Source organism: Lycorma delicatula, chromosome 5, assembly GCF_047948215.1.
Source record: "Lycorma delicatula isolate Av1 chromosome 5, ASM4794821v1, whole genome shotgun sequence".
NCBI classification, from domain to species: domain Eukaryota; kingdom Metazoa; phylum Arthropoda; class Insecta; order Hemiptera; family Fulgoridae; genus Lycorma; species Lycorma delicatula.
In genome coordinates, this window is record NC_134459.1 from 128,591,505 (window position 1) to 128,617,135 (window position 25,631).

Consider the following 25,631-nt stretch of genomic DNA (forward strand, 5'->3'; position numbering starts at 1 on the left):
AATTTTTAAACTAACCAAAAACAGCAGCACTTTTTTCATACTACATATTCCTGCACAGTTAACAGAGATGGCACAGGGTTAGACTTGTCTCCTCAAGTATGAGGAAACAATACTAATAAAGGAAAAAAAAATTGCAACAATTGACATAACTGTAATAACAGTATGTATGTCAAAACTCTTAAAATCAACTTGTACTGCTTTAAGTTTTAGATATGGAAAAGTGTCTTTTCTGTATAGTTATAATTACAGACAACTGAATTAGGTAAACATTATTAATGTGGACTCTCTTAGTAACTCGCTAGTTTTATTAATTAGTATAGAGGTAAATCTTTAAATGCTTGTGAAAAATTTATTTTACCTAGTTTGATTTAACCTAATCATTTTAATGCAAAGTGTATATTCTTGATCAGCATGAAGAACAGTAGGAGGTTCTTTATCATTTCTGCTAATTTTTCTGTCTTTATCTTCTTCTTCACCTTCCCAACAGCCACGAACAAAAAACTCTAATTTTAGATCAGGTAGTTCTCTTATCACTTTATATATCTAAAAACAAAACAAAAGAATTGATGTAATATATATAAGAGATATAGTAATAAATTAAAATGTAATGATGCATATAAAAAAATGTGTGATGTCTTACATTTTAGGCGAAAATCAAAAAAACGATTATAGAATTTCTTTAAGATAGAATATTTTCAATTGAATTAATTAAAAACATTGTACATAGAAGTCCTAAATCTCAGAATATTTTAAAAATATGTGGGCTTATTCAATTCAAATCAATAACGTTAGAAAAAAGTTTTTTCTTCGCTGAAATAGTTTAATATCTTTTTCTTAGATATTATAATAATGCAGTAAAAACTGAGAAAATACAGAAATTAAACGTATAGGATGGTTTAAAAATAAAACAAAATTGGGTAGTTTACAAACAAATATATATTTTTCTTAAGTCAATACTTATGACCCATATTCCTCTACACCAATATATTGTATTTTTTATAATCAAAAATTAATTTGAACAACCCAAGTACAGAATTATAAATCAAATGAAGTGACTTTTTTTTTCTTTATTCCAATAGCACTTTCACAGGATCCTGCATCAAACTAGATTTTTAGAACACATTAGAAATTATAAAAACGGTAAACTGGGTTTATGTAATGTTACCTTATTGATAAAAAATATTCTGTATCTGATATTCAGAAAATCAAGAAATTTAATTTAAATAATAATAGTAAAAGTTTGGACATCTTGGAGACATTATATATATAAGCAAAAAAGAATTTCCAACTTGATCAACTTTCAGACATAATATGAAGATGACACTCTTATAAAAGCAGCAACTATCAGAATGTATATAAATAATTTCAAATTCAGTCAGTAATACATTGGCTAGCCAGATTCATGGTATACATTTTCTAATTATTTTATTTTAAAATTTAATTTTAATTCTTAATTGACATCATATTTAAATATATGTAGTTATTTTTATTTAATTGACTTCATGTTTTGTATATATGATAGTAATTTTAATCTTTTAATTTTTATTCTAAAAAAAAAAAATTGTTATGTTTGATATGTAATTTTATATATAACTGATGATGCGGGATCCCACAAATGTGCTATTGGAATAAAGAAAAGAAAAAAGTAAGGTAATGGTCATTTCATTTACTTTGCAATTCTGAACTTGGGTTGTTCAAGTTGTTTTTTTATTATAAAAAATATATATAACATTACAGCTAAGAGAGCGTCTGCATTTCTGCAGTCTCACTTAACTGTTTTATGATTTGTCAAGAGGTCTGCTTGACTAATCACGAAACAAAAAAATTAAGAAAATATACAGCAACGTAAGATACTCGTAGCCCCTGACCTTGCTTGTCTGATTGAATTGTGAATTGCTTATGCGGTAACTCTTTGCAAGTTGAGAGCTGAATATTTCATTGTGTATATAAAGTGCTATACAGATTAAAAAAATTGCCATCTGTTATTGTATCAATTTAAATATTATTACATTGGAAAGTTTCTATTCACATTGGTATAAACATAGTCCAAATGTTTAATATAATAAATAATATTTTGTAGTAGCAACTGACCCATTGCTATCATTAATCATTCTACATTATTTTATATCAGGCGCTAAACAAAAATAGGTGGGGGTTTAATTAGTTAGTATGCACGGCTACTGTTAAACAGTTAATTTTAAAAAATAATTTTTTGTGTTTATGAATTTGGTATTGAAAATTTTAATAAAAAATAAAAATTAATATAAGGTGACACACAACTTATGTTTTACAACAAAAATCAGTGTAATCATCATAACATAGTTGTGCACAACCACAGATAAGAATTGGCATACACAGGAATTATGCAATTGTTTTTATTTAAGTCTTGATACTTAGTTACATGGGAAAAATAGTAATAAAAATGTAAACTTAAGTAAAATCAAATATAATACTGCAATACCCGTAGATTAGGAAATCGAGTTAAGTCTACAATAGTACCTGCAAGAGTAATGATAAGTCAAAACCTATTACACCACAAAATTTAATAAATTACACATCAAACAAAAACTAAAGATCCTTTATACTGTTTTTAAATTAAATAAATTACACTTATTTTAAATATAAACAAAACTTAAGCTGAAGCAGTGAGAAAATTTTCAAACAATTTCAATGCTTTTTTACTATGTAGAATTTTGAAGTATGTGAAATTTAAATTAACTTTTTATATATAACTGGAATTTTTATTGAGTTTATTTAAAGAAAAAAACAAGTGCGATAATCATTGAATATTTTTCTTCAGCAACTCAGTTTTTTATTAACATTTTGCATTAAACTTTACGAATGATGTAAAACAACTTTTAGATGTTTTTTAACAGAGAAAATAATTTTAAATCTAGTATACCAAATGATATTATTCAAAATAATTTTTGTTTTCATATTTCTGACTTCTACTGCAGATGATTTTTACAACTCCTCTAAAAGAATGACCCTTAAAATATGGTTACAACTTACCTTATCTAACTTAACTTACCTTATCTAACACACTTGTAAATCAGTTCAACATTGTGTTTGTTGTTATATATCATGATAATTAGTTTTAGCTTACTTTATAATAACTTGTTTTATTTAATAAACATCATGGCATTCACACACTTTTAAGAAAAAAGAAAGTTCTACGTAAAATACAATAGCATACAATATCTAAGTTCCTAAAAGAAACCAAAAAAAAATTATTTTTAAGAACAGAACAAACTGTATTATTTTTATCAGCTACATCTTTAATTATTGTATATATTATATATTGTAATGTATTTAACATACCACCATCTCTAATTTTATCATCAAATCTAATAAATATTTGATCGAACTAGTTCACTAATACTCTCTAATTCCATAATTAACATTACAGAATGTTTAAAAAATACCAGGAAAAAATTAAATACCTGATCAACTTGTCCTTCATCTAATTCAGGTGTAAGAATTGATGCTAACTGTTTATAAGTGCATTGCATTAGCCCAGGTAGTGTTGCCAATTCATGATGTCCTTTAAAAACATATAAATTATGAGGTTCAATATGAGGAAGAGTAGTTAATGGTGAATCAGTCAACCAACGACCTTGTATTATTATCTGCATAATTTGAATTACTGTATAGTCCACATCATTACAGTATATAAGTTTTTGAACTGAGAGAAGAAATATTCAAATTTTTACTGTCTTATCTCAGAAAGCACTTATTTTAGTGTTCAGTTGTAAAAGATGCCAATATTTCTGCTTGATTATTTGATAAATTTAGATCACGAACCAGATCATTTAATTAAATAGGGTTCAGTATATCTATTTTCTAAAAAGTTTGGATCACTTTCTTCATCGCCTGATAAGTCAGCACAAGATTTGATATTTTCATCTTCATCTAAGTTCCATGTTTGTGGTGGTACTGGAATTGGAAGCTCTTGGCTATGTGGCACTGGCCACATGACAGAGGGAATATCAGGTTATTCAACAGTACACCTAGTTTTAGCTGTTATCCCAGATATCTTTATTACACAAAAATAACAGTCTGCGGTAAGATCCTTCAGTTCTCTCCAAACCATTGGAATTGCAAATTGCATGAGATGAGATCCATTTACCAACCAGTGAACAATGTTACACAACAAGCACAGCAAATATGAGGAGCCCAAGATTTGTCCTGATTTACATCCTAAGTACCTAAATTACATTCTTTACCTAATTTACATCCAAAGTACAGTTCATATGACTTTTTTATCAGTGGAGTTATACTTCTTTTCTATGACTTCAATGTTACCTCACCACAGATGTAGAGAAATTGTTTGTATGATTAACACAACTCTGAGGCATTAATACACTGCAATAAATGATATTGTTTAAAAAGAAATACTTTATAAACACGCTAATTTAATAAACATTCACTCACTTTACTGAAAAACCTGAAAATACAAAAGCAAACTACAAAACTGAATATTACACATACGAGAACTCACATTTAAATAAGAATTAAAAATATTTCTCAAGTCTGTGCAACAGTTTGTAAGTAAATATAATAATGACAAAAATAATTATTGAGTGAATGATATTTTTGAAGTAAGATGAAAAAAGGAAGAATGAGTCTTTCTTGTTCGTTTTAATTAGTGTGTAAATAATAAGCAAGATGACTTAATGTCTAATAAATCAATGTGATACAATTAAGGGACTGTAATAAATAAACAAAAGCTATTTAGTTGATAATATAATAAAATACGTTCACAAAATGCTATGTGTATGGTGTTCATGCATAATACTACCTGAAAATAAGAAAGTAGTTACAAAAAACTAAGCCTGATAAAAGAATTTCATATTTGAAATCAGCATGAAAAATACTATAAGAATCAGTTATTCACTCTCATTTAACAAAATCATTGTTGGATGGTGTAATCTCTATCATAAGACCACAAGATGTGCTTAGAAAAACAAAAAAGAAACAGATATTTAACTAAATAATAATATTTACTAAACTGTAAACATTTTATAAATACTTACCTGCAATATTCTGATTGCTTGATCAAGAACAGATTTAAGATCTGTGTAATAATCAGACATAGATAATGGTAGGCGTGAAAAATGAGTTTGAAATAACAATAATGCTTTTGTGTGTGGAGAATCCATTGTTAATGGGTCTACTGGCAATGGGCAATCCTTGGCCAGTTCACTGCAGAAAAACAAAAATCCAAGTAAAAAAATTTTTAAAGTACTGAAGAGACAAACTAGAGATAAATTTGTGAATATTTAGAACAAAAAATATTAGAAATGTTGCTAACACAAAATGAAATCAATTAGTAGAACTATATCTAGTAACCAATATGAAACATGCAACTTACATCACCAGAGCAAAAAACAATTAACTATAATTAATTAGTAATGCAAATTAATAATAATTATGTAAAATTAGAAGTAAACATAATTTTATACTTAATATGAAAAAAATAAAATAAAAATAGAAACAAAAAGTTGTTCAATAAGAGCTACCAGGTATTATCCAGTTATGCTTGTCAAGTGGTAGCACTGTTTGATAGTTGTGTTCCACATATATCATCTTTTAGTTATGCAGTAATACGCAAAAGAATAAACACATCCCTACCCGAGTCAGACATTGTATTTTATATTCGTATTGTATTTTTCATACCGTATAAGATTTCAATTCCATATTCATACAAACAAGCTTCAAGCTTAAAACACATATTACAAAATCACACTTCAGAACTTTGTAATTTTTTTCAGTCCACATAATTTGGTAACAGATAATGCCTAATTGCTGGGAGTTAGGCATCGCATTGTGAATGTTATGTTCAGCACTGTTTTTTACATAAATTTAAGAAAACATGATCTGTAAAAGATGTACAGCTTCCTGAGTGTCTTAAAGGGAAAAATATTGTACTGGTTAATAAAAGTGTTGCTGAAGATCCAAGAATGTTAATTCAAAGCTGTTAGCAGAAATTAGGCACTACCGAGACCACTACATGATAAATTAAAAAAAAATATTTGGCTTTACAATCATACAAGGATCAACTGACACAGTAATTAAACCCAGGAGACTAAAGATATCATTTGCTAGTTGACTGAATTCTTGAAAACAAAACAGCTTTCTACAAGAAAATTATTTTTGGTGATGAGCCCATTTTATTAATGAGGATATTAACTAGCAAAATTGTCGCATTTTGGGCAATGCATATCCAGCAAAAATAATGGGCTGAAAGCATTATCAAGTTCTATTTTTTTTTGAAAATGAAAATGGCTTTCAGAATAGATTAGCATTAATAAATCAATGAAATTACGACTACTGAGAACAAAGTTCAGATGCATAATTTTCCTTCAAACAGTCATATCAACTGACCTCCAAGATCATACAATTTAACACCACTGTTTCCATTTCCTTTGGAATTGTGTGAAAAGTTAGGTACACGCAACAATCCATGAACCCAAAGATGAGTTAACATCTAATTACATAACACTGAACCACAATTGTGCTCGGATGTTACTGAAAATTTTGATAAAAGGGAGGCCATTTTATGTATCAATCATACTACAGAGTGATTTTTTAGTCCTGTTACCCAATTTTAAATGTAATTTAAGAAAGGGAAATTTAGGTGGAATAAAAAATATATTTGTTACTTACAAAAGAGATTTAATAAAAAGCTATTACTTACATAATTGTTAAAGAATATGCTCAAAATGCCCACCCCTTGCGGTTATACACGCACAGACTCTTTTCAGCATATTAGCAGAAACCTTTTTAAGAGTTGCATTGGAAATATTTGTGATTAAGTCTGTAATATTGACTTTAAGTTCATCAATAGTGTGAGGATTGTTTTTGGGAGATGTGGTAGTCAGGAGATGTGAGGTCTCCTGACCTCACTATTGGCCTCCTATTGGAGGCCATAAGTCCTTGCTTATTATTTGATCATCAAAGAACTCTTGCAGAAAATCCATGGTTTCTTGAGACGTGTGGCATGTAGGACGCCGTCTTGCTGAAACTGGCAATACCGTTCTTGAGGTTCCAGGAGGGACATAAATTGTCCCTCCTGGAACTTCAATACTAGTGATACCAATAGTTAACTTCAATACCAGTGAACCAATTTTTATTTTATTTGTACCGAATTACTTGTCATTCAAAGGGCTTTCCAATGAGGTGTCACAAGCTACATAGTCTCATTTAAAAAAAATTTTCACAGTTTTAATCCACAGATTATGATTACTTCAAATGGTTTATGTTATATCACGTAATTTTATAGTTATTTTTGTTGAACTGAAATTAAAATAAAATACAACCCCAAATGGTTTTTCACACCTACCGAGCGAAGGGGTAGGCGAATTTTAATTTTCTTTTCACCAAAATTCATTATTTTTTTCGGGTTGTCAATTAATGTAGTTAAATGTTATCAATGCCATTTAAGATTTTTGAGTTTAGGTAGGTGTAGCAAAGGGCTGGGTTCCAACCCTACAAAAATAATTTTAAAAAAGTTTCCCCAAGAATAATATACATGCCTACAAACAAAAATACAATGGGACTAATAGCTGTTTAATAAATGCGTTAACTTTTCAAATGAACATCTGGTATATGTGCTTGTCAAAAACCTTAGATCTAAAATAGTTATCATAGCAACATTTCAAACAAAACAAACATTGTCACAAGCTAAATTAATCCATGAAAACTTAAATATGTTGTGAATGTAATTTATAGTTAAGTAAATAAGGTAATTAACCTAATAATAGTAAAATTTCTAAAATAAGCAATTACTTAACTGATTCCTCATAACAAGTGAAATTCAAAGAATAACAAAAAATGTTGAAATATATTCTTATTAAATGAAGCTGAACAGTATTATAATTAAGTACATAAAATAATACAATATTATAAAATATTTTCAGATTTATATTATACTAGAAATCACTTCCATGCACAGTAGTTTTGTTTGCAAAGTGGACATCCTGATCCTGACATTTTACCATCTAAACAACTTCAGATCAGATTTAGTCTGTAGGCAATAGACCCTCCACTCTATGAAAATCTGTTGAGATCCACAGTAAAATATGAGCAAGGCATCAGTGCCAATGAGACCAGCAAAACAATGTAGGTATCAAAACACACCCTTGATGCATTTCAATGTAATTTTTAAAAAAACAAAAGTATTTTAATAAAATAAATAAAAATTCAACTGATTTACCCATTGACTTGATCTTCATTGTGCCTGACGGGAAGTTGACTATATTCAAATGCATTACAAAATTCTTCTAGCAATTGTTCGAGAGTTAGTGACGAGTTTAAATGTGATCTGAAATGTAGCATTGTTAAATGTGATAAATAATAATATGATGCAATACGACCCATTGATGTAGCAGTCACTCCTCTTCCATCCTAAAAAAAATAACACTATAAAAACAAAAATGACAATATTGATAACTACATAAAGATGTTGATCTAACTGAATATTTAATTCGTTTTAATAATGCTATTATAATTATTGTTATTATTATTACTACTTTATGTGTCTTGGTAATGTCTCTTTTAAGTTTTATTCATTTTTTCCTCGGATTACTAAGAAGAAAAAACTTTACATACATTATAAAGTTTCTTTTTTCATAATTTTATTTATGTGTAACATTATATACACTTTAAATTTTGCTCTTAAGAAATTTCTTCTCAGAAAAAAATTATGAAAAACTCTAAAATTATAATTTATTAATGAAATTTATAAAACATTATTAATAAACTGCAACAAAATAAATTCAGAAACTGAGGTATCCTGAACTTTTCTTCTACAGAATTTGGTCTGAAATGTCATTTAACTTCACTCTAAAAAAGAACTATGGTCTGACTATAAGTTGAGAGAATCTACATAAAATTACATCCATCTAAGATCTTTTAATGTATAATAGCCAAGCATTCCTGACAAACAATTTTTAAATAAAAAATTCGATTAATTATAAAATTTTAGTTTATGTTCTAATATTAAATATAAGATCTCGACGAAAACCTACTTATGTGGAGCTATAGTTATATCCAACCATGAGGAACCCCAACCAAACAGGATATCAATTTTTATTTATTTATTTATTTGCCACATTTTATAATACTACATGTACAATAATTAACAATATATTATAATAAGAAAGAGAATAATATTAAAAATAATCTCTTTTACAATATGGGCATTGCCAGTAAAGCAGACCTTGAGTGCCAGCAACAAGTGTAGTTCAAGTAACAAAAAGAGAAAACCAAGTATCTACTTTAAAAAAGAGGGAAAAATGTTTAATATTGCATATTCAATTACTGTTTACATGAAGTACAATGAAAAGAGGTGATTTATGCATTTAATAAAGTAAATCATGTAAATGGATGATATTATAAACTTAAATATTATATCAATAATATAAATAAATAATAATAATATAAATATTATATTATATCAAGTGCATAACAAATTGTTCTGGGATAAGATTTATTATATTGTTATAAATTAAGAAAATCGTCTTCTGCACAAAATTAAATCAGTGTGAGGAACATCATAGTTACATTAAGTTCGTAAATTATAAGCGGTGTTATAATGAGTATTAAAAATGAAAAATGTGTCTACTTTCATTTATATAGATTACCAAATCTTTTAAATAAATTTGTTTGATGGTAATAACATTGTTCTCATTAAAATGTTTGTTGCTGGGATAACATCTTGGTTTTCCAAGTGCTGCTTTAAATATATTGTTTTGTATTAGAATATTTTATTAAAGTGTATGTTAAAAACACCACCCCATGCTCTTATCTCTCATTGGAGTATAGATTGTGCATATTCAGAATAAATTTTTTAAATTATATTTTTATATTTCATCCACTGATTTTATAAAATTTAAAAATGAGATATTTTAAGTTTTGACATAGTTTTGACAAATAAAATGCTTATTTTTATTATTTCATTATTCTTAAAATTTTATAAATATTTTCAATAATGATTTTAGATATTCTTAAAAACACATTAGCTAATGAGCATTAAAATTAAATTTTTATAAATAAAAACTATATTTAGATGGTATTTTTTTTATTTATTGAATTACATGCAATAAAATTAGCCTCTTCATAATGGTTCTCTCATTTTAAATATCATAAAAATAGTCTATGTATGTATCTTAGTACAGTTTTTGTTAGCTAATCTTCTTTAAAAACAAAATATTGACTTTTGGAGGTAATTATATTGTTAAGTGTTGAAAAAAGTATTTTTCTCTATGTGGCATACATTGGCACAGATGGCTATTCTTATGTCAATGTCTACGAATTGACAGTGACATTAATTTACCTATAATCTATCTGTGTGATTTCTTATAATTCTAGTACATTAATTAATATATTAATTTAAATATTTCCTGTCTGTAAAATAATGTATATACAAGGGGGGCTAATCAGAAAGTAACTTCATATTCGTTACTTAAAAACCAATTTATTACACACAGTACATCTTATAGCTACTTTTCTACATAATTGCCATCCAAATTAAGACACTTGTCATATCTATAAACAAGTTTTTGTATACCCTTGTCACAAAACTCTGCCATCTGTGAATTAAGCCAAGTATTAACATCATTTCTCAACTCTTGTCATTTTCAAAATGCTGCTTCCGGTAACCATTTCTTCATTTTCAGATAAAAGTGATAATCACTGGAAGCCAAATCAGGGCTGTATGGAGGATGGACTCCCATTTGAAACTGTTGATTTGGCATTGAATGCGTACTGCAGTATGGACTAATGAAGGAAAACGATGCTGAAACTCAGAATGCCACTTTGTTTTGTTTAGCCCTTCTCAATTTCTTCAATGTCTCGCAGTAAGTTTCAGTATTAATTGCCATGCCTCTTTTCATAAAATCAACCAAGATCACACCTTTATGGTCCCAAAAAACTAATGCAATTAGCTTTTTTGAAGAATGTGTTTCACGGGCCTTTATGGGTCTTCAAGGAGAACTGGTATACCCCCACTGCACTGATTAAACTTTTGTTTCCATGTTAAAAATTTAACTCATATCTCATCGCCTGTTACGATGAGGTAAAATAGCGATTTGAAAATGACAGGAGAGTTGATAAACGGATAAAAATAAATAAAATAATAAATAAACCGATAAAAATAAATGAAATAATGGATAACTGAAATGAAATGATAATTAAAATAATGGTTTATTGCTACAATTTTACAACAAAATGGATTCAGTTTCTTGCTTCAGCTGTGATACTAAATATGAGATTTCCATATAATATATAGCAATATAATATAAGGTTTCCATAAATAAGAACTAATAATTATCTGCATCATATTTTAAGGAACATAAACAATTCTAATTAAATCTCAACTAGTGCTTTTCCTACATTTCTTTTTATTTAGGTAGTACCTAAGTAGTTTGTACTACCTGTCTCTTAATGATACAGAATTTTAATATAAATCTGTTATTTTTCATATTAAATTTTCTAAAAAAATCTTTATCTAGAATACCTGAATAATGGTAATTAAATCCTAAACATGAATTATATAAGGATAAGTTAATTGAATAGTTTGAAATAAGAATTTTAAAACAATTGGATATCAGACAATTTTTTTGTAGTTCTCAAACAAAACCATCCAACTAAATAAGACTTCATACAACAAATCAGTAAAAAAATGCAATTAGTTGTCATAGTTAAAAAATGTTATTATAATAATTTAAATTTCATGTCAAATACAAACATTTACATTCTGCTGTACGAATGTTGCTACAAATAAGCAAACATTTATTAAAATGGTTGCTATAAGAGGAGGAGTATGATTTGTGACTGCTCAATTTTAATTTTAATCCTTTAGTATATAAAAGGGTTTGACAAAAAAGTGGTATATAATTAAGGTACCAAAAATTCTGAACTGCTAGAACAAAGAAAACTGGGAGAAATGTTAGTACTTACTACAAATCTTTTAAGTACAAAAAAGTAAATAAAAATCTATATTTAATAAATATTTAAATATATATTTTATGTATAAAAATAAAAAAAAATATATTTTGCAGAGTAACAGCTTATGATATGTTGATTAATCCAACTTCCCTGAAAATATTAGAAATAAAAATTATAAACATTATTTAATAATATAGCATCTTTTTAAAAAAAGGAATAAGTTTCAACTCACCTCTTCAAAATAAATACAATGAGCATCAGAAAGTGTGTTTAATGATTTTTCAATAAGAGATGATAAAAACATATTAATATCTTTTGGTTCAAGTGTTTCTAAACCATAATAAGATGGATTTTGTAATAATCTACGAAAGAAGTAAGTCCATGTCAGATAATCTAATGCTTCTTGACGAGTCTTAATAGATCCAGCAACAATTTCAGCATTTAAATGATCAGGTAAAACAGAAAGTAAGCTAGATTCAACAGGAAATGGCTCGTATAAAAACTTTTTATAAAAGTTCTTTTTCACATCATGAACCTGCAAAAATTGTAAACACAGCTATTACTACAGTTTTAAAATCAGTGTGTTTTTAATAACTTATTTACTTCTTACACTTTATCAAATAACAAATGTAAACAGCCAATTTCAGGGCTAACATCAATCTATTAATAATAACAGATACTACTAACTATTACACAAAATAATAATCAAAGATAAATATAAATAAATAAATCCAATCATAGATATACTTATTTTTAGATATTAATAATAACTAAACATGAATATTTTACATAATTTGCATATACTTAAAAAATAAATATTAAAAAAAAATTGAAGGTTACATAAGGAATCTAAATCTCTTAAGTCCTTTTCACTTAATAATATGGTAATTTGATTAATTATTGATGGTAATTATTAAAGTAATTTATATTATTCCTACCAATAATAAATTTTTTTATATATATTTTATAATGGTATATAATACCTATCATAACAATTAACTTGCAGGATCACGTATCTATTAAAAAGAAGTTATCATAACACATTGAAAAAATGTGAATATTAATTAATACGATTAAATTAGTGAATTTAAATCTTCATCAAATGCAATACTAATTGTAACTGCAGACAACAAAATGGTGATCAAAAATTCCTTTCTCAAATCAAAAAACTAAAGTGGTTTGCTGCTGAAATGGAACATTCGTGATAAATAAACAAGTTATAAGTATTAGTTATGCAATACCAAAATATGTTTGGTTTATTTATTTAAAAAAAGAAGATACAATAAATATGTACACAAATGCAACACTTTGAATGTTAACATTAATATTGTGAAAAATACATAACAGAAAGTTTGTAGAATTTCTTCTCTTTAAGACAATGAATATCAAAATCTAAATTTACACTCCTGCTTTTTCAGAATATGAGCACAAAGTATGAACAATAATAACAAGTCCGTTTATGAGGCAGGCTAACATCACGAAAATTACAAATTCCAGGGATAAATTGGTCTAAGATTAGGCCTAGGCCTACTTGTTACAATACTATATTATAATTTAAATAGAATATCTTTCTTAAATGAATAAATAATTACATACTGGAAAAAATTATTAAAAAAAAGCATCAAAAGTATAATTTTTACATAACAAGGAAGACTATAGAATTGTTGGCATTAGAGAGTTAACAATTATTTCATTATCTATCAACTGCATATTCTCTTATCACATTCAAGTAATAAAAAGTATAGTTGATGATTTTACATTTGGTTTGAATAATGTGTGGTAGGTATAGTCTTTTGTTTAACGCTCTCGTTTTTGTTTAATACAGAGCATTAAACAAAAACAAGATTATACTGAGAGTGCTCTAATTCTTACCACACTGTACACAGTCAACTTTTAATTTTTGTACAATTAGTGTTTTCTATAGAAGTTTTTAATTTTTATAGATTTGACCACATTTTTAGAATTACATGTGTACTCCCAATTATTTAGAAATTACAAGATTTTTCTAAGTATTTATCTTTCATCTGTGTGAAAAACACATGAGCAGATGTCAGTATGCCTTTGCCACAATTATAATTTGTTATTATACTTATATTACAGATCTAGTGATCCGTAGTTAACATGTACAACAAATCTATTTATCAAATTTACAAGAAATAGCAGTAACATTAAAAATACAATAGTATCTTATCAACACTACATTTAACATAATTAGTTCTAATTATGTTTTTGTCACAAACATTAAAGAATAAAATAAGCAGAATCATTTAAGTGGCTCAAAAAATAAAATTAATATTATTTACCAGAACAACAGCAATTCCCTGATTATCAAACTGTGGTCGACCAGCACGGCCCATCATTTGCAATATATCAGTAATGGGCATGTCCACATATCTTTTGACTTTACCATCATAATATTCAGTCCCTTTAACAACGTCAAAATGTGCTGGAAAATTAACACCCCAAGCTAATGTAGCAGTTGCAATTAATACCTGTGAAAAATTAGTTATGAGCATGTAAACTTTACATAGCAAGATGATGCTATACAGAACAATACATTATATAACTGTAACAAAAGTATAAATAAAATTAGCACTAGTTTATAAGTGCAGCATAACAGTAGACTTCAATTTAAAAGAAAATAAAGATGTAATTTCCTATGCCCAGACTAAAGTTATTATTGAAGTTTATACTATATTATCTATCATATTCATCAAAAAATTACAATTATTTCATTATCTATCAACTTCACAATCGCTTAACATACTCAGATAAAAAAAAAAATTGCAGTTTCTATGATGATTTTACATTTCGTTCGAATAATGTAAGGTACGTAATGTCTAGTTTTTGTTTAATGCTCTAGATTCTTACTAAGGCTTCGTACCATACAGTACAACAATCAACTTTTAATTTTTGTATAATTAGTGTTTTCTACATAATTTTTTAATATTTATAGATTTGACCACATTCTGATTTGTATAAGTATTTGCCTTTCATCTGAATGAAAAAACTGAATGAACTTGAACTGAATGAAAACTTTCATCTGGATGAAGTTATGAGGAGAAATGGAATATTCCACAGAAGATAAGTAAAAGGAGCAGAGAAGAAAAGGAATATTCCGTGGAAGACAAGGAAAAAGAGTGGTACAGCAGGGATAGATGATGATAAGGATGATTCTTGTTTATAACGTAGACCCAAGAGCCTAGAGTTGATTGAATAAGTTATGTTCATATATAAATACATTAATGCTATATATAAATTTAAGTCTCTAAAATATAAAATTATACTTATACTAGAATAAACATACCTATAATGGATTTACTTAACCTAATGTTAACAGGTCTCACTATATAACATTACTAATATAAACAAAATATCATTTTCAAGTAAAATCAAAATGATTGATAGTGTTTGAGAAGAGGGCACTCCCTCAAGAGAAATTAAAGGTGAGGTATGGAGGATAGAAAGGAAGAGAGATGATATAAAGACCAAAATATTACCGCTAAAATCAGAACTTGCATTTACACTAAACTGGGCACATCATAAAAAGAGAAATTTCCAGAGATTAAAGATCTATGGAGAGGAAGAATCTCAGGATATTCAGAGCACAGAAGGACATAGCTGCAGAAGATGGTTAAAAGACAAATTGCCTAACAAGTCCAAGAAAAATCCTAGTGTGCTTAGTTTCTCTGCTACAGTAGTAAATAAATACAATTAATATCAACCAAAAATGGTCAATGTCAACCATAGTTAATAAACTGAATTAATTAATAACCTGAATCTTTTGATTAACAAATAATTCTTCAACAGTTCTTCTATCTCTTTCTTGTAACCCAGCGTGATGCATACAAATACCAAATGCTAATGTCAGTTTCAGATTTGGATCTTTAACAGATCCAACAATTTGTTCCATTTCCTGAAAATAAGAATAATAATAATACAAAAAGATTTGCTATTACAAATTTAAGAAATGACATACAAAGTATTATAATGATAGTACTGGTGACTTAAGAAAAATTATATCTGTAGAAAGATAATGTTCTTTAAAAGAAATTAAACTTGCATTTTAATAAGTTAAAATATTAAAAATTAACACAATTTAAGCTGATGTTACTGACGGCAGTATTTTTCCAGTAAGGCAGATAAGATATTTAGAATATAATTGAAAGATAAATTGGAATTCCACCTGTTCATTAGTAAATCAGTGTTTGAGTGCATTAAAATGTCGTATGTTTTCATGAACATATAATTTAAAACCAAAAATAAATACAAAAAATACCCCATCTTAGCAGACTTAAACATTACATAATAAATAAATATACCAGATACAAAATCCCTACTGAAAATATTCATGTTATATCTTTTTATAATTTCTGTTTAATTTTCAATTAATATTTTTTTACATTACTATTTATTCTTTTTAGTGGATTTGAATCCAAGACTGTTAAGAGAAGCCACCATTTAATCACAGATGTTGATCATTTTTCATTTCATTAAGACTGTCATTCATACAAAAAGTTCACATAAAAATTGAGTTTCATGGTCATTCATTCATGAAATTGTTTTGCTATAATTAAATTAAGAAATAATACTTTAAAAATTAATGTAATTACATAAATGTATTCACAATTTATTTCTTTATACTTCATTAAAATGTGCTTATATATTTTCCAGAGCCATGTTTTGAGTTTCATGTTTATGATACGTGATTACATGATTACAATTTTTTTGAAAAAAATATATATCAGGGGTGAGTGAAATGTAAGGCACTGTCGCTCATAACTCACAAATGGAGAGACAGATAAATGAAACAAATATAGCATAAAAGTACATTTTATTTGCTACAAAAACTTACATTTGTTTTTCCACTTAATCACAATTTACAGATATACATACCGACCTCCACAATGTATCAGTTTTCTTATTCAGTCAATAAAGAATGCTGGTGGTCCTTCCTTCATTCATGATCTCACTATGTCTTTCAGTTCATTATCCATGGCAAAATTAATACCTTTAATAGCCTCTTTAACCACAGAAAGAAGATCGCAGAGTGCCAAATCACATGGTATAGAGGGTGTAGAATAAATTCAAATTTCAACTTCACAATAACCTTGGTGGTTGCATGCGATATGTATGGCTGAGCATTATCATGTTCCAGAATTATCAGCACCATGGATTGTTGAACATGACACATACACACACACACACTTCTTCTAAGGTATTTTGACTCTATGAGTCACACAGAATTTAGTCTACCCAGTTTTCACAAGAAAATATTAATATTTTAACACAGATTAATAATTATTAAATTTTTAGGTATATTTGTGACAGTTGATGAGACTTGGGTTCATCATTACACTCCCAAGACAAAACAGCAGTAAAAAAAATGGGTTAGAAAAGGTCAACCTGCTCCAAAAAAAGCGAAAATGACTTTTTTCATGAAAAAGTTATGGCAACTGTTTTTTTGGATTTTTTGGGGACTTTCATTGATTATCTAAAGATGAGTAAAACAATAAGTGGCGAATAATATTATGCAAACCAATTGCAGCATCTCAACGATGAAATATCCAGATCACACTTGTCATTATAATGGCAAGAATCAACGAATTATGGTTCAAATTCCTCCAACACCCTTTATATTCACCTGATCTGTCTTCCAGTGATTAACACCTGATTCCTAACTTTAAAAAATGGCTTAGAAGGAAGAGATTTTCAACTAATATGTAGTACTTTTCCAAAATATCTAGATTTTTATTATTATTACTTTTTATATCTCCTTTCTTAATTTCCAATATTTCTAAATTAGTATTAATATCTGAAATAGAATGTTTATTATTAATGAGGTGATCAGCAACATTAGAGAAACCCAACTTTTTATTTTTATAATGCCTAAAATGTTTAAAAAAATCTGGCTTTAAAAGATCTATTGGTTTTACCTACGTAAATATTCTTGCAATCATTACACTTTATCTTATAAACCCCACATAAATTGTATAAATTATATGAATCAGTATTATTATTATTATTATTATTATTATTGCTTTTTAAGTAATTTATTATGTGGTTGTTTGTTTTATATGCAGGTTTAAATTTATTATTATGGTAAACTTTAGTTATATTTTCAACAACGCTATCTGTGTATGAATATTTTAAGTAAACATTTTCAACCTTCTGTGAGTTATTTATTGGTTTTTAAAGTTATTGTACTATTAAGTTTTGACATTTGTTTTTTTTAATATATATTATCAATTAACAAATCACTGTATCTATTAAGAATTGTAATATGTTTTGTTTTATAGTATTTATTTCCATGTTTAATTTATTTTTATTATTTTGTGTATAATGGATTGCTCTATTAATCATATTTGTATGTATGTTAATTTTGTGAGCCCAAGGCTGATCTGATCTTCTATCGGTTATAGGTTTCCTGTATACTGAAGTTACAGTTTAATTATTATTAATTTCAATACTAACATCTAGAAAATTTATTTCTGAAGGAAATTTTAAATTGTTATATATGAATTAAGCTTATTTATAATTATGAAGTGTTCATTATATATAACCGTATAAAACACAAAACATCAACATGAAGAGTCCATAATAAAACATTACGTGTATGAATAATGCCATAAACTAATTTATTCTCAAAATCTTGTAAGTAAATTTCAGACATGATAGCTGACAAAGGAAATACCGTAGGCAAGGTATTTTCCTGTGCAAAACGCTTATCATTAAATCTGTCGGTAAGTAATTTTGTTGGCATATATTCCTTATAATAGCGATGATGTTATCAATAAATTTAAGTCTTCATGATTATTTATTAGTTTATTTTTTATTATATGAATTGTTTTTTCAATAGGTATGTTAGGATACTTAATTTGATCATAACTTCATCCTAGTATTTTTTTCCCGAATGAGACCTTTGATTTTACATCTGCTCCATCTTATATTATTTTCAAAATAATAGATAACATTCTTAGGATAAAAATGAATTTACATTATCATTATAATATAAAACATGGGTATGAACAGAAGGAAATTATAATTCAAGAGTTTTGTTTTAATTAGACTTCCAAATGTATTTTAAAATTAGTGGTAATTTTTTTAATAAATATATGATCAAAACGTTACAAATCATGCATATACATTGTGGGTAATGAAATTTCCTTTACTGGAAAAATAAATGATTTTATCATTTTCTGAAAAATAAAACTGGCACCTTTTGAAAGCTAGAAAGGAAGACCCCCTAAACAACTTTATATTTTTTTAAAGCATTTTACATATAAGTCATTCATTCATTCATGCACATAATTAGAAAACTTCCATCTTTTCATTCACAGGACTTTAATTTATATAAAAGGAGTCCATATCTATTTTTAGTGCTTGAGCTATCTAATTTATCTTGTAACTTTAAAAACATTATATTTTTAAAATATAAGATAAGATAATTAATGGTATACAAAACTGTATGTTCTATTTCCCCTCACAAACATATCATTTTTAATCAAAATTACCAAATAAAAAAAGTTAAACTGTATTTAGAGATATAAAATTACCTGTTCATTTGTATGTAACCAGTGTTTTGGTTCTTCTTCACCAGCAAGGAATGCAATTAGATCTAGGGCTGTTAATTGTGTTTGACGACGAGACGACACAAATATTAAAACTGGCTGTGCAGGAGAATGCTGCCGTATTGCCTGAAAAGTAGGTCTATTCATAGTTGCCATACGCGGACAATAATGTTTACCGGGAAATCCAGATATATGAACTTCAAGTGGTACTGGACGAACAGATGGTCTGAAGTTATATAATCCCATCTACAAACAAAATAAAACATACACACACAATCTTCATACTAACTAAATAAACATCAATGTACACTAAAATAGATTTTAGCTTTATGGTATTACATGTAATATTTTGAAATCCAAAACAGAAAACAAAAAAAGGAAAAGAAAAATTAAACTAGATGGAAAGTCTGGTAAAGTAGAGTTCTGCACTACAATAATTAGTTAATTTAAAAATTAAATAGCATCTACTGTTTGATTAAAAGATATAATGGCATATACGGAACAAAAAACATTTACTTAAAGTTAGTTTCTGCAATAAATGTTAAATTTAAAGGAGCTTTACAAAACAAAGAATAAAAGCTACTTAATAAAATAATTATAAAGTCTCATGTCTCCTATGTGGAAAAATATTTACACCAGTTGTTATGTACAAAACAGATTAAGGGAAGAAAATAGCCGTTACTCTTTAAAAATTCACAAATATTCACTTAAAACTGTAACAAAACATTTACTAGTAAAGATTAATAACTTTTTTTACTACTTATAATTATATCTACTTTTTTCTTTTTGCTCATGGGCAGTTACTTCAAATTAACATTCACTAACAAAATAAATAGTTTTCTTCAAAAAAAAAAGCACTTAAAAATAATAAAGTAATTTTTACTCGTTTTCTCTACTTTTCTAAAAAGTTTCTGAATTGAAACTTCACACTGTTTGTACTTTGAATTCTTAGTTTTAAATATTCTCAATTTTAAAAGTGTAAATGTTTCAACATTTACATCAAGCTAAACAACATCCAAATACTATTTTTTTAAACCTTTTGTTTATAAAATTGTATTAGGTATACTTAATTAAGTCGTAAAAAATTTCAAGGAGCTACAAAACAAGCCAAATCACCAAAAATCAATTTAGTATTGTTGGCCCAGCTGTATGTTCCCCCTTTACTTCAACTGCAGATTACATTTATTATACATATATACATATAATGTTTTTTTTCCTTTCTCACTTTTGTCATACATTCTGTCCACTTCAACTTTCTCTTCTTAATTCTATTATTTTAGGGTAGTCATAGAGCTTTTTTTAATTCCCTGTTCATTCACAATCTCTATAAGCTGGTAATATCTTCTTTTATTACAAGTTTATATGCTTTGAAAAGACTTGATTTTCATATATGATTATTCCCATCATTCTCACTCATTCAATTCTCTCTTTCTTTCAGACTCTTATTAGAATCGAACAGCCACATTGACCAACACTGAAAGTACTATATTCCTATGTATTGAGGTTTTTAGTTCTGCTGATAACTTTTTTCAAATACCCTTTTAGGGGGCGCAATAAATCAACTTTGGTTATGCTTCTTTTGCACCCACACTTCTTTCATCCTTAAAAAGAGTTGTTCATTCTCTTCTTGTGTCCACTTCCTTCCACTGGTAGATTTTTCCTGAAAACCTGGTTTCTGAATTACCTCTCTAAAAAGAGTCCTGTCATTTATTGTGTCTGTTGATTCTAGTGTTTTTCTTGCCTTTTTCTATTTCCTGAAACCATTTGGGTTTGGATTTGTAACTTCTTAGCAAATCAAAACATCATTTAGTTATTTTGTTAACACCCATCCTACATATATGTCTATAGAATTGTAATCTTTTCCACATCTGTCAGTTTAATATATAGTTTAAAATATAGTTAAAATATAATATAGTTCTCTATAAGGTCATAATTTGAATTCAAATTCCCTGTTACTTTTAGGTCCTAGTATTCTACTCAAAACTCTCCTTTAAATCTTTTCTAATTGTTCAAGATCTATAGTTTCAATTAGTTTAAGTGTTTCTACCGCATTAAGTATTTTGGGTCTAACCACTGTTTGACAATGTCTCAGTTTTATATTCCATGATAGAAATTTGTTATGTGTTTCTTGTAATGTAAATGCTCTTTCCATTTTTTGTGTTCTAGTTTCTATCGCTTTTTTGTGGCATTTGATATCCGTTCTCAAAGATATTTAATGCAATCCATTTTGTGATTTATTATTTATCTTAACGTATTGAAGTGCATAGCTGATGTTTGTCATAAACTGTGTTTTTCAAATGATATTTGAATGACCTTGCCTGCTTGTTTTTTTAATTCTGTGATTTGTTCTTGTGCATTTTCAAGTGAGTCTGTAATTAATGCCATGTCATCTGCGAAAATTAGACAATCCACCTTGATATTATTTAAAGTTGTTATTGTTTATAAACTTTCTACATTCTCTAACCCACAATTGAAAAGGAGGGGATAAACCATCTCCTTGAGTTACACCTTATGTTATTTCAAAATTTTCTGAGAGTTTCCCCATAAATTTAACTTTAGCATTATGTTTTGCAAGACAAACCACAAGGAAATAGTTGCCATTAATATCCCACTCATCACCACAGAAGAGCTCATGGTGGCCAGTTATAATATCAAGCGCAGTAAGAGCCCTGGCCTGGATGGCATGGTTTGGAGGTGGTCAAGCTTGTTGTAAAACTTGCTCTGTGGTGCAAGGTTGACACATTCAATTATGCCATCACCCAGGAATGGTTTCCAGACTCCTGGAAGTCTGCCCAGCATGTGATCCTCAGGAAGAAGGGGAGGCAAGCCAGCAAACCAGCATCCTTTAGATTGATCTGCTTGCTCAATTTACCTGAGTAAACTTTTTGAGGGTGCAGGTCGACTGTAGATGCCATACGTAGTCATGACCAACGGCCAGTAGGCCAGATTGAGCTCAAGGCATACATGTTTGATTCCGGTGATGAACCTTTTTGATGTAACAGGTTACATCAACAGTTTATTCATGGGACACAATATTCCAGGCTATGAAGAGTTATGGCATTAGTCTATACTAAGAAGGGTAACCCAGTGCTACCTTTCAAAAAATTGGCGACGGGTAATTTCCACTGGGGGGAGAGATATGGATCAGGATAAGTTGTAATGTTCCACAGGGTTCAGTGTTGAGGCCAACACTATGTAATATAACATATGACAAAGTACTGTCCCTCGCACTTCCCATTGGGGCAGTCTTTACTGGGTTTGCCAATGACTTACACTTGTGTTAACAGCAAAGTTGGAACGGGCAGTGATGGACACTGGAAACAAGGCAACAAACATTATTGTTTCATGCTTGCAGGAGATCAGCCTTCAGCTTTTGCCAGAGAAGACCTAAGTGGTTGTAGTCTTGAGTAGGCATAAGCTGACCCTAATTTTGTTAAGGGTCGGTACCATGATAGTCCACCCTACCCAGGCAATGAAATACCATGGGGTATGGATAAACAAAAATGCTACATTCCAGAGGCATATGTTGGTCAAAGCTGAAAAAACACCTGTTGTGTTCAGTTAGACAACAGCCAACATCAGGGCCCTCACACATCAAAGTGGAAGGTCTTGTCTCAGGTGATACTCTTGAAATTACTCAATGGAGCCCCAGTCTGGTCCATTGCTGCAGAGGGGGAGAGCCCATGCAATCTTAGTCAGATGTGCAATCTTTATCCCTTCCCTTTCAGGTATACTATGGGTAAACAGCATCTCAGGCGATGTCACCAGCATAGTGAGAATTGCATCCCCGGATTTCCTCGTTTGGAAGAGAGGAGATGTACAGGGGAGTGAATAAGGTGGATGCAGAGGGCAGCAGAAATGGGATCAGTTGACAAAAGGCAGATGGACTCCAGTAAAGGCTGTATTCAAGTTAGTTTAACTCAAACTGGGGTATGAGTTGACAACCCACCGGGTTGGTCTAGTGGTGAATGCATATTCCCAAATCAGCTGATTTGGAAGTCAAGAGTTCCAGCGTTCAAGTCCTAATAAAGGCAGTTACTTTTATACAGATTTGAATACTAGATCGTGGATGCCAGTGTTCTTTGGTGGTTGGGTTTCAATTAACCACACATCTCTGGAATGGTCAAACTAAGACTGTACAAGACTACACTTCATTTACACTTATACATATCATCCTCTGAAATAATACCTGAATGGTAATTCCCAGAGGCTAGACAAGAACAGAAAGAAAGGGTACAAGTTGACACAGTTTCTTACTGGTCATGGATTTTGAGACCTTCTGTGGATTGCAATTACTGCTGGGAGAAGGAGATCGTGGAATACATGACGTTCAAGTGCAATAAGTTCCTGCAGCATAGGGAAGCACACAAAGGAAAATTTGGCATGCTTACACCTAAGAACATCACTGGGAAAATCCTACAGACCAAACAATGCATGATGCTGGTTAAGATCATCCGAACCATGTTGATGGAAGATGTCCAGGGATGAATGTCCGAGTTTCCTTTGGTGCAGGCAGCCAACCCCAAGACCAAATTAAAAAAAAACCACAAGATCCTGACAAGTTTGAGACATGGGGCCAGTAATGGAGAGAAACACACAGCGATGCTGTGATAGTACCATAAGTTGGGCCCAGCATCGCTTGCTGTATTGGGGGAGGGGATTTAATGAGTAGGCCTGCAAGGGAGAGTCCCACACTACACTATGGAGTATGAGACCACATGGTGCTTATAAAAGGTTTCCCCTCCTCTAGAAAAAAATGTGTTTGTTAAGGTTGCTTTAATTATTTCAGTCATTTTACTATCCAGTACAATTCTTTTAGATTGATAATAACCACATTTCTGTCAATTGAATTGTAAGCATTTTTAAAATCTACAAAAGTAACCACACATTTCAAACTCCCGATTTCCCCAATTTCTAAGATGTTTTTTTTTATTTTTAGGTTTGCGATTTGTTCTGCACAGGACCACCTACCTTTCCTAAACCCTCCTTTAATACTGTCCTTTTTGCAGGTAGAGACCGTTTTAGCTCAGTTTAAGAGTTCTTTGGATAGGGTCTTACATATCAGTGGTAAGAGGAATATTCATGTGTAGTTACTTTGATCTGTTTTGTCTCCCTTCTTGTGCAGTGGATGTATTAACACAGATGCCCATCCATCCAAATGGTAGAGTTTTGTCTCACAGATTTCTTGGATTACTCCATCAACACTTTCATCTTTTCACTAGAACGTTTCCATAGCATTGTCTTATCCAGATGGTTTGTTAGTTTTAAGTTACTTTATCATTTCTTTAATTTCTTCAAAAGTTGGATTTGAATCTGCTCGACTTGGAATGATGTTTTCAAAATTAAAGTTTTCTTGTGGAGGGTCGCAGTTGTGTAGTTTTTTGAGTATTCTGTAATATTCTGTGTTATTATATGCAGTTTTGAGAGTTTCTGGATCTTTAAAATGTAAAGTTGGTGGTGTGCAACTTGTTAAGTTAGTTTTGGATGTTTTATAAAAGTTCCTTGTATTATTCTTTTAAAAGAAAGATTCTATCAAAGTTACTTGGTACAAAATTAGTCCAAGCTTTCTGTACAAAATGCACATCTACGTTTATTTTTTGTTGGGTTAGAAGAACAAGTTCCCTAAGATACATCTCAAGGTTGGTAGCTCTTAGGAGAAATGCCCAGCTGTACCTCTGGTGAACAGACTGCGACCACTTTGCCACATGTTGCAAAGCAGACACGAAGTGTATTTGAGGTACCACTTTGGTCTCTGGGTGGTATTTTATTTTCCATCTACCCTGCATATCTGCTGGGAATTGCCCTATCCACCACCTGAGAACACACCAAATGGGAGACGATAAACTCCTCGATAACTTTATTAATAAGAATTTATTGAGACCACATCTACTTCTGTATATTTATCCTTATAATAGATTTACAGATGTACTCTTTTACTGACAAAGAAAATTGTTTAAGAGATAACAGTTCTTTCTTTTTTTCCACCTAGCTTACATAATTTAATGCATGTTTACAATCTTCTCATATATTTTAAATCCTTTATGTTTGAATTATTTATTTTTATCAAACAAGCTTTCAAATAATTACTCTGACAATATAAAATAAATT

At 29.1% G+C, this 25,631-nt stretch overlaps 1 protein-coding gene across 1 annotated transcript in view; it reads right to left on the minus strand.

Annotated features, from left to right (window-relative positions):
• The window catches only part of LOC142325381 (activating signal cointegrator 1 complex subunit 3-like), a 45,940-nt gene that overhangs the window by 1,611 nt on the left and 18,698 nt on the right, over nucleotides 1–25,631 (minus strand). The window contains 7 exon segments of the mRNA XM_075367081.1: nucleotides 359–543; nucleotides 5,037–5,205; nucleotides 8,219–8,409; nucleotides 12,185–12,487; nucleotides 14,256–14,444; nucleotides 15,728–15,868; nucleotides 19,509–19,769. Coding sequence (XP_075223196.1) covers nucleotides 359–543; nucleotides 5,037–5,205; nucleotides 8,219–8,409; nucleotides 12,185–12,487; nucleotides 14,256–14,444; nucleotides 15,728–15,868; nucleotides 19,509–19,769 — 1,439 coding nt within the window.